Genomic DNA, 14,144 nt, shown 5'->3' on the forward strand with positions numbered 1-14,144 from the left:
GTATTTGAAAAAGAAAAAAAAAAAAAAGCAGCATGACTTGGAGCCCCAAATAGAAATGTAACCAGTTTCAATATGTAGTTCTTAGCTTAATGCCACCACAGCAGGAATGCAATAAATGGAAATAAAACTAATGTTGGCTAAATTTAAAATACATCTTATACATGTCTTAAGAGTTTTAAAAGCTAGTTTGATGGATATTACTGTTGGGATGTTTATCTAAACAAAAGGTTCTCAGCTCCACATTGAGGGACTGTAGAGTCCATAAATGCACTAACCCCATATACATTCCTAGCCATATAATCTATCAGTGGGTTGAAGTGTTCTTTCCTTAAAGAATGAATATCTCAAGAGGTAAATTTAGGAAAGAAAAATTGAAAGAACACAGCCTATTTTTACCCAGAAAAATTCTGACCTATTCAATCTATTTTGAAGAGCATAACATTTTATATCAACCAGGAATTACCTGAATTTTAAGAAATAAGGACTGAACAAACTGCTGTCAACCATCATCTATACTATGTTTCTAATCAAAGAAACAAATAGCCTTTTAAAATAGCCTTTTACTATACAGAATATGCATGCTGATCACTTCCTTAGAAAGAAAGCAGCAGTTATATTACACTTTTTTACTGCTGAAACCAAAAAAACCTAACTTTTTTGTTGTTCTTCTTCTCCTCAAATACAGCTGTCTTTTTGTTATTATGCCAGGCTTTCCTATTCTTCCTTTGGGCCAACTTGTTATTAGGAGCATATATTTAGTTATGAGTGCTTTTAGATATTCAACAGCATCTAAATCACTTTTTTCCCATCAAATAATCTGTGGATTCTTTACCAACTGAACTATAAGGGAAGCCCCTATATATAGCACATTAATACCCTATAAAAATACAAGGAGGTATAATTTACCACAAATTTAGGAAGGCATCCAATTGTTTTCTACATATAGCAAGATATTAAGAAATAAGTGAAAATGCTGACAAGAAATGATTTAAAAATGAGTACGAATTTATATGTATTAAACATCAATTAAAAAAACCCTACTTTAAAAAAGTAGTCTCTAGAAACACTGATTAATATGCACACTGTGGACATGATTAAAATCAACCTACCTCTCTCACATCTAATTTGTGGTCTTGCTTCTGGGAGCAAGAATCTGAAATCTTTTATGTCAACTATACTTGCCTGATATTAAAGGATCTTACAAAATGTAATTCTGATGTTAGCAGAAGGCCCACAGCTTTGGAACACGGAAGGGTAACTACAAACAGCAAAGCTGTGCAATATAGAAACAGCCATCCTTGATTAGAGCTGGCTTAAGTTACCAAAAATGTACATACATTTACTTTTACTAATCAGAATTAAAAAATCTGGCTTTAGTGATTTTGTCTTAATTGTGAATGTGCATAGGACACCTAAGTCTCCTAAGATGGGCACTAATGATGCTTTATGAATATATTTTCTCGTATTTTAAATGTCAGCAAATGTACCCCAAGCAAATAATGGGGATATTATGTTATCTAATTTCTCCACTTCAAATAATTCTACCTAAAAATTAAAGCCACTTTTAGTTATTTTTTTTTAAAAAAAGAAGAAAGAAAAGAGAAACCTAAATAAGCATAAAATAAACTGCTTCTTATAAGTGTAATACAGACATGCCAGGGAACACACAAGGCTAAAAGAATGTTAACTTTATTTATGAACATGTGATCTGTGCTTATACACATGCTAATAAACAAAAAGGAAATAATTGTTTTCAAGAAATAAAACTTCATCTGAATTAGTTTAAATACTGTATAAAATGTACTTTATACAAAATGTGTTACATTAACTACTACAGTCACCAGTATAGTCAATCTAATTTGTGCTAGCATTTGGATACATAAAAATCAGTTTTAAACCAATCACCAGCAAAACAGAAACTTGTGGACAGTTTTTACAGCATTATGCTTTAAAAAAAAAAAAAAACCCCAAACCCCCAAAAAACCGTATACCCCAAAGAGGGAAAAAAACTCCCAAAACACTAAGTTTTGATTTTTGAATCACTATATTTAGTTCCATGAGAACTAAAGGCCATATACTTTAGAAAACAAGTCCAAAGTTCAGATATTCTATGTTATCGTGTTTAAGATTCAATGATCCAAGGTTAGTGAAAATACCTGATACACAATTAAAAGATCACTAGTATTTTAAAAGGATAAAGTTGAAAGAGCAAGCAATACCCTTAAATTCTAAGTGAGGATTTCAGACATCTTGTATTGTGTACAAATCAAGCCTGAGCACTCAAACGTTTAGAGAACCATCAAGTTTTACAGAACTCAATTACTACAGATCTCTGTTCTGAACCGGGTGTTTCACCCTATAACTCAGGAATGCTGCTACCTTTTACTTAAAAGCTCAAAGTCAAAATGGTGTCATACTTAAGGTTACTAAGATGTTAACCTGGTTAAGAGGAGTTACCTTTGATAAGCTACAGCTTTCAGTTAGCTTACAATTAATGCAGCATTTTAATACCTTATGAGAAAGAGGGAATTATTTTAATTCGGACAACTGAGCAGACTAGAAGTAAAAGATCTCTATTAAAACTTGAGTACTCAATTGTATAAAATCATCAAAATCATCGACGAAACATTGTATACTTGTAGGGGGCCCAATTCCAGGTTTCACTTTACAGTACAGATGTAAACAAAGAATAGGAGCTCAAAACTGCCAAATAAAGCAAAACTAAATAATAAAAGCTGCGTCAATGGTCTCTGGAAAGCTCTATGACGTGTCTGAACTTGGAGAAAGCATCAAACTTTAAATATAAGCTTTGGATGTTGCTAATGCATTTTTCAAAGCCATCAATCAGGCAGAAAAAAAGAAAAAAAAAAAAACCCAAAAACCAAAAAAAAACTAAGTGATACAACGTGAAAATGGCAAAATATACATTCCAAACATTTTTTTTATTGCAGGAAACAAAAAGCACACAACAGCCTGTACATACATACAAAATACTAACTATAGACAGACAGATGCAGAACATGTTACCATGTTCATCAGTGTAAAACCTATACGATCTAAAAAGGATCATACATTAACTGTACAACACAGTGTCATACAGGGAGAATGCTACCATATTTAATATGAAACAGTGGTTTTTGGGCACAAATTACCCATTTCTACAAAATAAAGTGTGTAAATTATGCCACATATATCCATATTCAACTGAGCTGTCATCAAAATACATTTTATTTACAATAGGTACTATGATCAACTGGATATTACGTTCTAAAAATGATTTACTTCACTGCTACATTATAAAGGAAAAAGCAACGTGTAGAAAAAGTGTGAGATTGTGTTTTTACATACTGCTTTTGAAGTTCCCATCACTGGTTCAGTTCGACTTCTAAAAAGACAAAAAGAAAAACAGCATTAACTCTCTGAGTAGCTATTAATCAATTTTTGTGCTAAAAACATCTCTCCAATCATAAATTTTTTAGGAACACAACTTTTCCTTGGCACAAAGATTTAAAAACAACCAATTTCAGAAGTAATAAATATACTACCTTATTTAATTTTTACTACCTTTGAACAGTTTAAGATGCATTTTTGGTTTAAAAAAAAATCCATACTTGGTAATTATAGAATAGATGTGTATCTTTCTACCTAAAATAAATGTTTTCTGAAAGGCAGTATGAGGATTTTGTTATTCAAGAAACTTTGTGGCTATTTCTTAATAGGCTGAACAAGTATATTAATCCTCACTTTTTAATAGGTACAGATGAGAATTTTCATACCCTGAATTACCTTACAGCAAGACTGCTGCTGTAAATATTTTATAATTTGGAGCCCTGAGAAACTGTTATGCTCCAAAAACTAAATTTCAAATCCAGAAAAGACAGGTTGGCAGTTTCATCTTTTTAAAAGTCTCAACACAGTGACCAAGATAAAATAGGAACGCTATCTTCCAGAAAAATCAACAGTTTGACAGTGTATTTTCGTTAAAAGAATAAGTTTAATAAGTTGGTTATGGAGAATTGAACTGATTTTTAAAAATATATACACAAGTAAGCTCAAGAAGAAATTCCTTTAAAAGTCCACACAGGAAAGGGTATGAGGGTCAAGTTGCTAAAATATAGCCTGTAAAGGCTTAGTTTTAGTTTTAAGTTTATGCTATCCTGACAGAAAAATGTTAGATAGGATATGAAAGGAATTTCTGGTTTGTACATGACTGGGACATCCTGAGATAAAAATGAAAGTTTCATTTACTAGTATTTGCTCAACAAACTCAAAAACACTTCATGAGGTAAGTATATTATAAAAGAAACCAAATACATAGTGAATTACACATGCAATTCTGTAAGAGGCAACTATTTTCCCATGTACTTTAAACAATTCTCTCCCTAAAGTTTCTGAATATCAAAACAATCTCCTGAAACTGAATGTTTGCTATTTTTACAAAGCACTTAGTAAATTAAGGTATAACTTCACACTAAATTCTAGGAAATAATTCTTCCCTTATAATGTCTCAAAATTATATAAAGTTAAAGGTACATAGCTCACTTGGTATTTACAGAAGGAAAAAAAAAGTCTTCAGCTTTTAAAGTTACTATACAAAAGATTTAAGAACCTCCAAATGTTAAAATATGGAATAGAACTTTAAACTAAATGAGAACAGTCTTAGAAAGAAAACTTGCCCACATGAAGCAAAGCTCCAGGAAATGACTTTATTTTACCTCAATTCCAAGAACACATTCCATTTCCTAGGACTGGCAAATTCCAGAATGTTTCATTGACCAAAAGCAGAATTTGCCAGAATTTCAAGTAAGTCTATCTTACCTCTGAGTATTTTTTAAATAGCCCAAGTTGCTATCCTCTTCACAGATCATACTGAGTTGGTCAAAAAGTTCGTTTTGGTTTTTTCATTCCATTGTTTGGAAAAACCTGAAGAAACTTTTTGGCCAACCCAGTAACTGTTATCAGCATTAAAATGGCAAGAAAGCAGAGAAAGTTAGATATAAAGTTATAATCCTGCCCTTTTAGTGAACTCCTTAAGCTCTAGACCATTCCTAAGTATTACCACTATAATTCCTACTCCAATAAAGGGCATTTGCCATGTGCCAGGCACTACTGAATTCCTCCAATTCCTTGGAGTTACATATATTTTATTTTGAGGAATCTGAGGTACAGACTTTAGGTAATTTACCCAAATACAATTTCACACAACTGGTGTGAAGCAATAAATGGGAGTCAAATCTAAGCCTGATTCCAGTGTCTGTGCTCATGAATCCTATAAACATCGCTTTCCAACAAAGTCCCTTATTAATGAGAAGCAAATACTAGCATTACTGAATACTCCTGACGCTGACAAAATATTTAGGACAGATTTCAAGACACTTACATTCTTGTAGTGAAAAAATGGTAGGGGGGAAAAGTGCCCAGGTAATAAAAACCAACGAAGGGGAAAGATTTACTTATTTGAAGATCATTTGCTTTTTGTTAGTATTACCTATATAGATCAAAAAGCCTACTCACTCTTACTTCTGACTACAGTTTAACTGGGGAAAGAAACCAGGAAAACAAACATTCTCGTAATTTTAAGGATTAAGACGACATACTCATTAGCACAAAGTAATGAGTTCAGTTCTAAAGTATACCTTTTCCTTCTCACAAAGTAAAAAGTATTTTGAGAACTTGCAAATGTGGAATTTAATAAATACTTACATAACATATGTCTTGCTTGTAGATTTAACACCTCCAATAGGAATTCTTCTAACAATTACAGATGAATTTTTAGGAATTAGAGCATTATCATCAGTATATTCTGTAAATAAAAGGATAAAGAGTTGAATTTCTATTTAGAGATTTGGGTAAGTTATAGTCCTCAAGAATTAGAAAACTTCAACCAGACATAGATGTTATGGGAAATCATCTTAAATATAAAAGAGCATTAATAACCACATGTTCCTTGCATCGAGATTATTGTCAGAACAAATATCCAAAGCCATAAGGAGTTAACACCAAATATGTCAACAGGTTCTTGCCTCTGGCACCTCTACCAGAGATGGAAGTGGAACCCCAAGTCTCAGGAAGACTAAGTCATTCTCTATTTAGCCAGTAATGCTGAACATCTGAACTATATGAGGAAAAAGTTGTCATTTAGAATGAAAATATTTTCTCTCTCCTGGTGGCTCAGACGGTAAAGCGTCTGCCTATAATGCGGGAGACCTGGGTTCAATCCCTGGGTTGGGAAGATGATCTGGAGAAGGAAATGGCAACCCACTCCAGTGTTCTTGCCTGGAAAACCCCATAGACAGAGGAGCCTGGTAGACTACAGTCCATGGGGTCGCAAAGAGTCAGACACAACTGAGCGACTTCACTTTCTCTTTTCCTGGGCTGTACAAGAGTATTACTGGGGAAGACAGACTAAAAAGTATGACACATTTTGAATACTTTGTAGTCAAAGAAAAAAGGGCTTTGTAATAAAGAATTCTAAGTGGGATGCAACTCTGGATAGAATGTTGATTCAAGGAAAGCCCCTCTGGGGAACTGACATCTGAGACTTAGAGAAGACTGAGAAGACAAGATATGCAAAAACACTGGCAAAGAATGTTTCAGACAGAGAAGCATGTGGAAAAAAATGACACAGAAAGGCCAGAAGAGCTGATGAAAAGGACAGAAAGACCAGAAACACAGGTGCAGGTTACATATATTTATATTTTGTTTCTAAGTACAACAGGAAATCATTGAAGGATTTTAAATAAAAATGATGACAATCTGATTCATATTAAAAACAAAAACTCTGGTATCTAAGTGAAGAATGAATCTGTATAGGAACAAGAACAGAAACAGGGTGACTGAGGAGGAGATTGCTGCGTAGTTCAGTTAAGAGAGAATAATGATCTGCTCTGGAAGTGACAGAGAAATCAAGAGAATGTTTTAAGGCTTTCCGACAGATGTGGGTGGGGTCAGAGATGGAGGAGAAAGAGAAATCAGTCATGAATTCCTGGGTTCCTGGCTTAGGCAACTGGATGAACACAGATGCTACTTTCTGAGCAGACAAGACAGGAAGAATTATCCTACTCTTGGGACTATTACTTGGACTAGTTCTCTAAGAACGAAATTCAAACAAAAAATGAATCAGTGAATTCAACGATGGTTTTAAAAAAAATTTGCTATGAAAGGAATTTGCAAAATTACCAAAAATAATCCACTACAGGGGGATATATGTAAAAATGTAACCATCTCCCTTAATCAAACAATCAAGTATTAGGGTTCACTCTTTAAATTACTGAGTTTACCTGACTCACTTAAGTTACTCAGCACCAAGTGCTCTAATTATTAAGCTTATCAACCTCTGTTCTAATTATTTTAAGTTTATCAAATATGTAGTAAGCATTTTAAGCTTTTATAGATGTACTGGGCTCTATCCTTTCTAATCACATTATCATAAACTGGATTTCCCAAGTGGCACAGTGGTAACAGACACAAGTTCGATACCTGGATTGGGGAGATCCCCTGGAGGACGAAATGGCAACCTACCCGGTATTCTTGCCTAGAAAATTCCACAGACAGAGGAGTGGAGGGCTACAGTCTATAGGGTCATAAAGAGTTGGACACGACTGAGTGCACATACACATAAATTGTTCAGGAAAGGGTTCTTTTTGGTATATATATTTCAAGTAGTAAGCTTTATCTTCATAAGTATCCAATTAGAGTGATACAATTTTCTAATGTAAGACTACCATCATTATCTTTTGCATAGTTCAGGATAGTTCCAAGTTTCAAGCAAGCTCTAAGAAAGAAACACCCAGAAGCATGGGAGATGAGGAATCTTTAAAAAAAAAAAACAACTCTAAAACTTTATGTCAAATACCAGACAATTAAGTTGCTGACTATGTAACAACTGTCAAAAGAGTTCACTGTAGGAACAAATAGCAACTGTGTTCAGGAGCTTTCCAAGACGACTTTATTCACCTCATCAACACAGTGCTGTCAAGCTTAAAGTCTGGCTCTGATGCCACATGCTCTCTAATTGACCTTTTAAAGTATCTGAATTACAGTGATGATTTCCTACCTTTAGAATACCTCAATAAGTAACCTGTTAGCTTCAAAAGATCCTATTTGACACTGCCATTTTTGATCCAAAAACATGAAGAATATGGATGAAATGAAAAACAAGACAAATTTAAGAAATGAAGAAATAGTCTTTTGAAAATCCTTTTTCCTCAGCTTCCAAATCTTTTTTACCCTAAGTTCAGAATAAAGGCTGTTTTGTTGTGTGTGTGTGTTTTTTTTTTTTGGGGGGGGGGGATAATTGCAAATAAGCAGAAAACTTAGAAAAACAAGTTTATATAGGAAAAACACAAAAAGATTGTAGTCTAGAAACAAAGAAGCAGAATTCTTAAATCTGAAACATGAAATTCTGATTCAAGCATTTCAGTCTAAGATTTAAGAGTCCTAAACATGGACAGACTTCCAAAACTGTCCAGAATCTTTTATAGAAACATGAGAGAAACATTAATTCAAACAAACTAAAGTGATCCAGTTCGCCATTCTTTCCTAGGCAATCTCCTAACTATGAAGCTATAAATATTTATTCTGTCCTCTTTAATTCACTGGATGGTGCTAAAAGCAAGTGGCATTCCTACTCAGCTGCCTTGTGACACTGATACTACTTGCCATAAAATTAAGTGCTTAAATATCTTTTTCTCTCCTAATTTGAGGACAGCATAAGATGCAAACTTTCTCTTCTCTTAACCAATCCAATAGCAAAGCTTACTACAGCAAAGTTTTCTCCAATAATGACAGTTCACAAATAAACAAAAAACACGGGGCTGGGCAAAGCACTTTCCTGCTTTCAGCATTTGTAAAAATAAGGTATTAAATAATTTCCTAGCTTAGAAAAAACATAACACATCACAAACTCTTAAATTCATGGACAAAAATTCAATCAACAATAATTTATTCCAGTCTAACAAAGCTGTAATCAGTTATTAGATGGAAAAGATTGATGGAGTTTAATCTTAAATGAGTTAATTGTGTTATACTTAAGCAAAATATGAAATCTGTGTATGATTAAAACTGTCTTAATATTCTCTAATTTCACTTAATAGTTTATTTTCTCTCCTTCATTAAGCATCATTAACATATCCAGATGTCCTAAAATTATTATAAATCCATCTGTTCTGTTAAGTGTGACTGTAATGCTTAAGGAAGGCTTTTGTGGCCTTAAAAAATATTTCCTTAAAGGTATTTTCTTGAATAATGTTTTTAAAAGCTGTTTCTCAACTAATCATGATCACCAGCAATTTTCCTCACAATCACAATTTCCAAAGCCTCACATGAAGCGTCTCTTAGGTCTGATACACTGAAAAACTGGAAAGGGGGGAAGTGGAGAATATTCCTGAACATGTTGTCAAGTTAGTATACAAGTTCTTTCTTACTATTTTTGAGTGCTGTTCCTTAATACAATTATATTTATGTCTGGATGTAAACGTAAAAAACAGCTCTTGTACTTGACAAGTGGGGGAACTCCCCCAATTTCAACTAAAAGAACCCATGTTCCACTAAGCCAAATTTAGTGATCAATAAACTACCCTAACTAGAACTTCACTTTACTTCTCATCTTATCAAAAAAAACTCAAAAGACACAAAACGACACATCAGCGTTGCAGTCCTGAGAAAAAGAAACCGAAGTTCAAAGCCAGAATCTGAAAATAGAAACTCTTAAGAGGCCATTCTCATTCTCGTATCTATGTTAAATTCTCAGTATCATAGAAAAAGCTTTAATAAAAGAGAAAAATTTAAAGATTCCAATTAGTGGCTTATGTATATTCATATGGTAGTGCAGCAGACTATTTTTCAGTATCCTAGTATCAATATAATCATATAAAATCAAGCAACCACTATTTTAAAAAATATGTACTTTTGATCTTTATGAAACTGCTAAAATTTAAGAGCAATGTGATGAACGCAGAGTTCAACTACTTAATTCTAAACTTAACACACCAGACAAAAGTGGTCACACCAGAACATACCAAGTTCCAAAAGCAATTCCAACTTTAAAAACCGGCTGGATTAAAAACATCAAAGGGAGGATCTTTCTCCAAATACAGGCAACTCCAAAATTAAAACTAAATAAATCGGGGAAGGGAGAAGAGGAGGACTTAAAATTCGCCATCAAACCCCCTACGGTGATTAAGTTAGAAAGTTAGAGAAGGTTCTCCAGCGCTGCTTTACAAAGAAGCCTTCCTCTTGCTCTCCTCTCCTCCTTCAGATGGAAAACAGATTAGGAAATGCCCCCGGGTAAGCACTCAGACAACCTGGATGACATCCCCACCCCTTACCATCAAAACCATCATTAAAAAAAATCATTTGGGAGGAATCATCAGACAGTTGGGGATCGGCCGGTTGCAGATGACCCAAGTATACAGAAAACAAATCAAAGTCAGTTAAACTCGGGGGGCTGACTGCTGCAACCCCTGGCTATCAATGAAAGTCGTCCCCAAAGTGTTAGAACGAACAGTCCCACAAGAGACATAATGGCGGTTAGCCTCCTGCCAGGCACCTCGCCACCAGCATCTCTCTTCCACCAGCCAGGATCCGGAGCCCGGGCGGCTCTTACCTTCTTTCGTCTGTGCGTTGGTGATCTGCAGGTCGCAGTCGGCAGCTTTCAGCTTCTCTCTCCCCATAATCTGCTTCTTTAAGTCGCAGAGGGAGATGTGGAGCCCATCAAAGGTGACGGTATCATAGTTGAGTTTAGAAGAAAATTTATAATGCACACAGGACATGGTGCCAAAGGATTCCTAAGGTTCAGCGAGGAGACGTGGACACGCTCAATATATGTATATTTATAAACTTAGGAGCAAAATATGTACACACACAAAACACTCAGAGACACCGAAGGACCCTAAAAAGCCTCAGATTAAATACCCCCCCAACCACAAGCAGGGGTTCGTAAAAACAATAATTCAGAACCCGCCCCTCCCCCCGGATATTCAGAATCGCTTCATGTGGGAGGAGGCGGACGAGGACGGGGCAAGGGGGCAAGCGAGAATCCGCCAACCGGCACAATGTCACCCGGCTGGGTCCCTCTCGCTCATGCTAAGGGCCGGCAGGAGACAGGGGCAGCGGTGCAGTCAGTAGCGGTCAGTCCACACGTTAAGAGTCCAAGTGACCCCGTGGGGTCAGGGGTCCATAGCGCGGCCGCACCTCCCGGATGGTCTCTTTCTCCGTGGATGGGGGTGACCCAGGCCCCGGGAGAAGGCAGAGGGGAGAGGGCCTAGGCCCGGAGTCCACGAGCGGCCTCTCGCCTCCTCCTGGCTTCCGGACGACCGGCGTCGGCTGCCCCAGGCCCAGGCCCCCGCCACGCAACAGACCCCTTTCGCCTGCTCCCCGCAGGGCCACGGGCGGCCCCGCGGCCTAGGCCGAAACGCGCGGTCGGCGGAGGAGAGGCCTTCCCGCAGGCCGCCCCCGGCTCCGCCTCCCCCCCGCCGCCGCCGCCGCCGCCGCCAACGCCAACGCCAACGCCGCTCAGACACAAAGCCGGTACTAGGCCTCGGCTAGGCCTCGCAGCACTTCCTCACCACCCCGGGCCCCAGCCAGCGGCCGGGGGGCTTCGGCCGACCCTCGCGACGCCGCCGAAGGCTCCCTGACGCTTCCTCTCGCCGAGTGCTCCGAGCTTCTCTCGCCTTTCGCTTCCGTCGCCTCTCGGCCCAGTACCGCGAGATTAAGCCCGGAAACCGCCGAGCAACGGCGAGGGCTCCGCCGGCTCCCTGTTTTGTTTCGCCCCTCTGCCGCTCTCGGGCCCTCACCAGGCGCCGGCGACACCTCTGAGCCAGGCACTATGGCGGACGCGGCCTGGCTTCGGGCGAGCGCCCCACTCCGGGGTCTCTTAAGCAGGGATTGCACGGGCGGCGCGCGAGGGGCGGGGCTGGCGTGCGCCGATAGGCGGGCCGAGGGGCGAGGCTTGGGCGTCACAAAGCGCACCGGCCCGCCCACGTGACCCCGCGCTTTGTGACTCCCGAGCGCGGAACCTGAACCAGCCGGGTGAACGGAAGAAACCATCTGCCTCAAAAGGCGGGGTGACAGACAGCAAAGAGGACCGGCTCATAGCGCGGTTCCGGAGGGGAGCTTAGGTTTCCGCTGGTGCCTGGCTAGTTCCCATTGAAACTTGGCGTGTGGGAGGGGCACCTAGCTGACTCCTCCTTCCACACAACCCCCATCGATCCTCCCGAGCCCCCCAGTTTAAGTAAACATTATGGTTGCTATGCAGTTAACTATGGTTGCCATGTAAGCACCCCCTAGCTTCCCCTTACAACAGACTGGCTATCTAAAGCTCTTCCTAAGGAGAAATTCTGGAGCAGCCCCGGGCTAGAAAAGATAACAGCCACTACTGTGAAGATTTACTGAGCTCTTACTACGTGCTAAGCATGGGGCTAAGCGCTTTACAACACTTCCAGGTTCTGAGCAGTTGCCTGCTTTGAAACCCTACCTGTGGGACCCTAGATTTTACTCCTCTGTGCCTCCCGTTTCCTAGGTTATAAAATACTCTTTAAAAAAAAAAATCGTACTTGGCTTACAGGATTGTCATGGATTAAATGAATACGTTTTCATTGCTCAGGACCGTGCCTAGCACATGGTTTAATGTGGCTCAATAAATGTCAGTTTAACAACGTCAACAAAAAACCCGAGGTGGTCAGCACTACTACTTTCAAATTTATAGATGAGAAAACTGAGGCTAGGGGTCGTGCACTTTCTGAATTTGCAGAATCAGAGGAACGTCTTTTCGGTGGCGGGGTCCGAAATTCCTTCGCTAATTGGCAGTAACTAAGCACCACCCAGTCTAGTGTTCGTGCCCGGAGAATCCCAGGGACAGGGGAGCCTGGTGGGCTGCCACCTATGGGGTCGCACAGAGTCGGACACGACTGAAGCGACTTAGCAGCAGCAACTAAGCGACTAAGAACCCCCTCAGTAGATTGGCATCTTTTCTCCTTGGTGCTTGGGGAAGTTACCATTACATCCATACAATTCATAATGTCATCTTATTGGAAAAGTCTCCGGAGGCCACCTTATTTAAATGGGACCGTCATTACTCTCCATTCCTATACACTTAAATTTTCTTCCAAGCTCTCATCATTACCCACAGAGTTTATGTCTATTTTTAAATCGTCTGTTCTGAGAAAAGGGACTTTTGTCTCTTTTGCTTATGCTATCGGAGAAGGCAATGGCAACCCACTCCAGTACTCTTGCCTGGCAAATCCTATGGACGGAGGGGCCTAGTGGGCTGCAGACCATGGGGTCGCTAGGAGTCGGACACGACTGAGCGACTTCACTTTATTTTTTCACTTTCATGCATTGGAGAAGGAAATGGCAACCCACTCCAGTGTTCTTGCCTGGAGAATCCCAGGGACGGGGGAGCCTGGTAGGCTGCCGTCTATGGGGTCGCACAGAGTCCGACACGACTTAAGTGACTTAGCAGCAGCAGCTTATGCTGTATCTCCGCCTCAGAACACTGCTTGGACATAGTAGGCACTCATTGTGTTGAATAACTAACACATTTTTAATGTGATCTATAGTAATAGCATGGTTTTAAGATTTTGGCAAATTAAGGACAGTCCGAGAGATACAAATACAATTTAATTTAACCACATCATCATCAATGCTTTTCACATGTAACACATTTCTCTCTTATCTTCTTCAGTAACCCACTAAAATTTTCTTGCTCTTGGGTCCACTTAAGAAGGGCTGCTTTTCTTGAAAAAAAAATTTCTGTGTGAATGAATGAGGGAAAAATCACATATAATGAAAGAAAATGACAAATCATCCTAGTATCTCTGCCTCCAAAACGGTGAATCTGTATCCTTTCACTAGTCTTTAGCTAATCCCACCAACCCTAATTTAATCAGTCAACTTGATGAGATTCAAAGGATGCCACACCCTTAGGGTAGAGTAGATCAGAATCCTGTCAGAAGAGCACTAAGAGTTCTCTGAAAGAATACACAATCAGTGATGTGACCGGATCCAACAACCAAGAGCCCTTTATAAAACTCTGTTTACTCTGGGCACTTATTTTTGGAGACCTCACTCTGGATCACGCCAAACAGGTCAAATGTATCCACATTAAATATACTTTTGATGGGATTTAATTAAGTAGCTTGATT

General features: G+C 38.9%; 1 protein-coding gene across 2 annotated transcripts in view; it reads right to left on the bottom strand.

Moving 5' to 3' along the window:
• Positions 1-11,890, bottom strand: part of RBBP6 (RB binding protein 6, ubiquitin ligase) — a 35,571-nt gene extending 23,681 nt beyond the window's left edge. The window contains exons 1-3 of one of the 2 annotated variants that reach the window (XM_027527668.1): positions 10,607-11,890; positions 5,704-5,803; positions 3,349-3,385 (exon numbers count right to left, since the gene is read on the bottom strand). In XM_027527668.1, coding sequence (XP_027383469.1) covers positions 3,349-3,385; positions 5,704-5,803; positions 10,607-10,772 — 303 coding nt within the window. In that variant the 5' untranslated portion in view covers positions 10,773-11,890. The remainder of the gene's footprint in view (positions 1-3,348; positions 3,386-5,703; positions 5,804-10,606) is intronic. The other variant, XM_027527669.1, reaches the window with a different exon arrangement.
• Positions 11,891-14,144: the final 2,254 nt, after the last annotated feature.

The sequence above is a fragment of the Bos indicus x Bos taurus genome, chromosome 25 (assembly GCF_003369695.1).
Source record: "Bos indicus x Bos taurus breed Angus x Brahman F1 hybrid chromosome 25, Bos_hybrid_MaternalHap_v2.0, whole genome shotgun sequence".
NCBI lineage: Eukaryota > Metazoa > Chordata > Mammalia > Artiodactyla > Bovidae > Bos > Bos indicus x Bos taurus.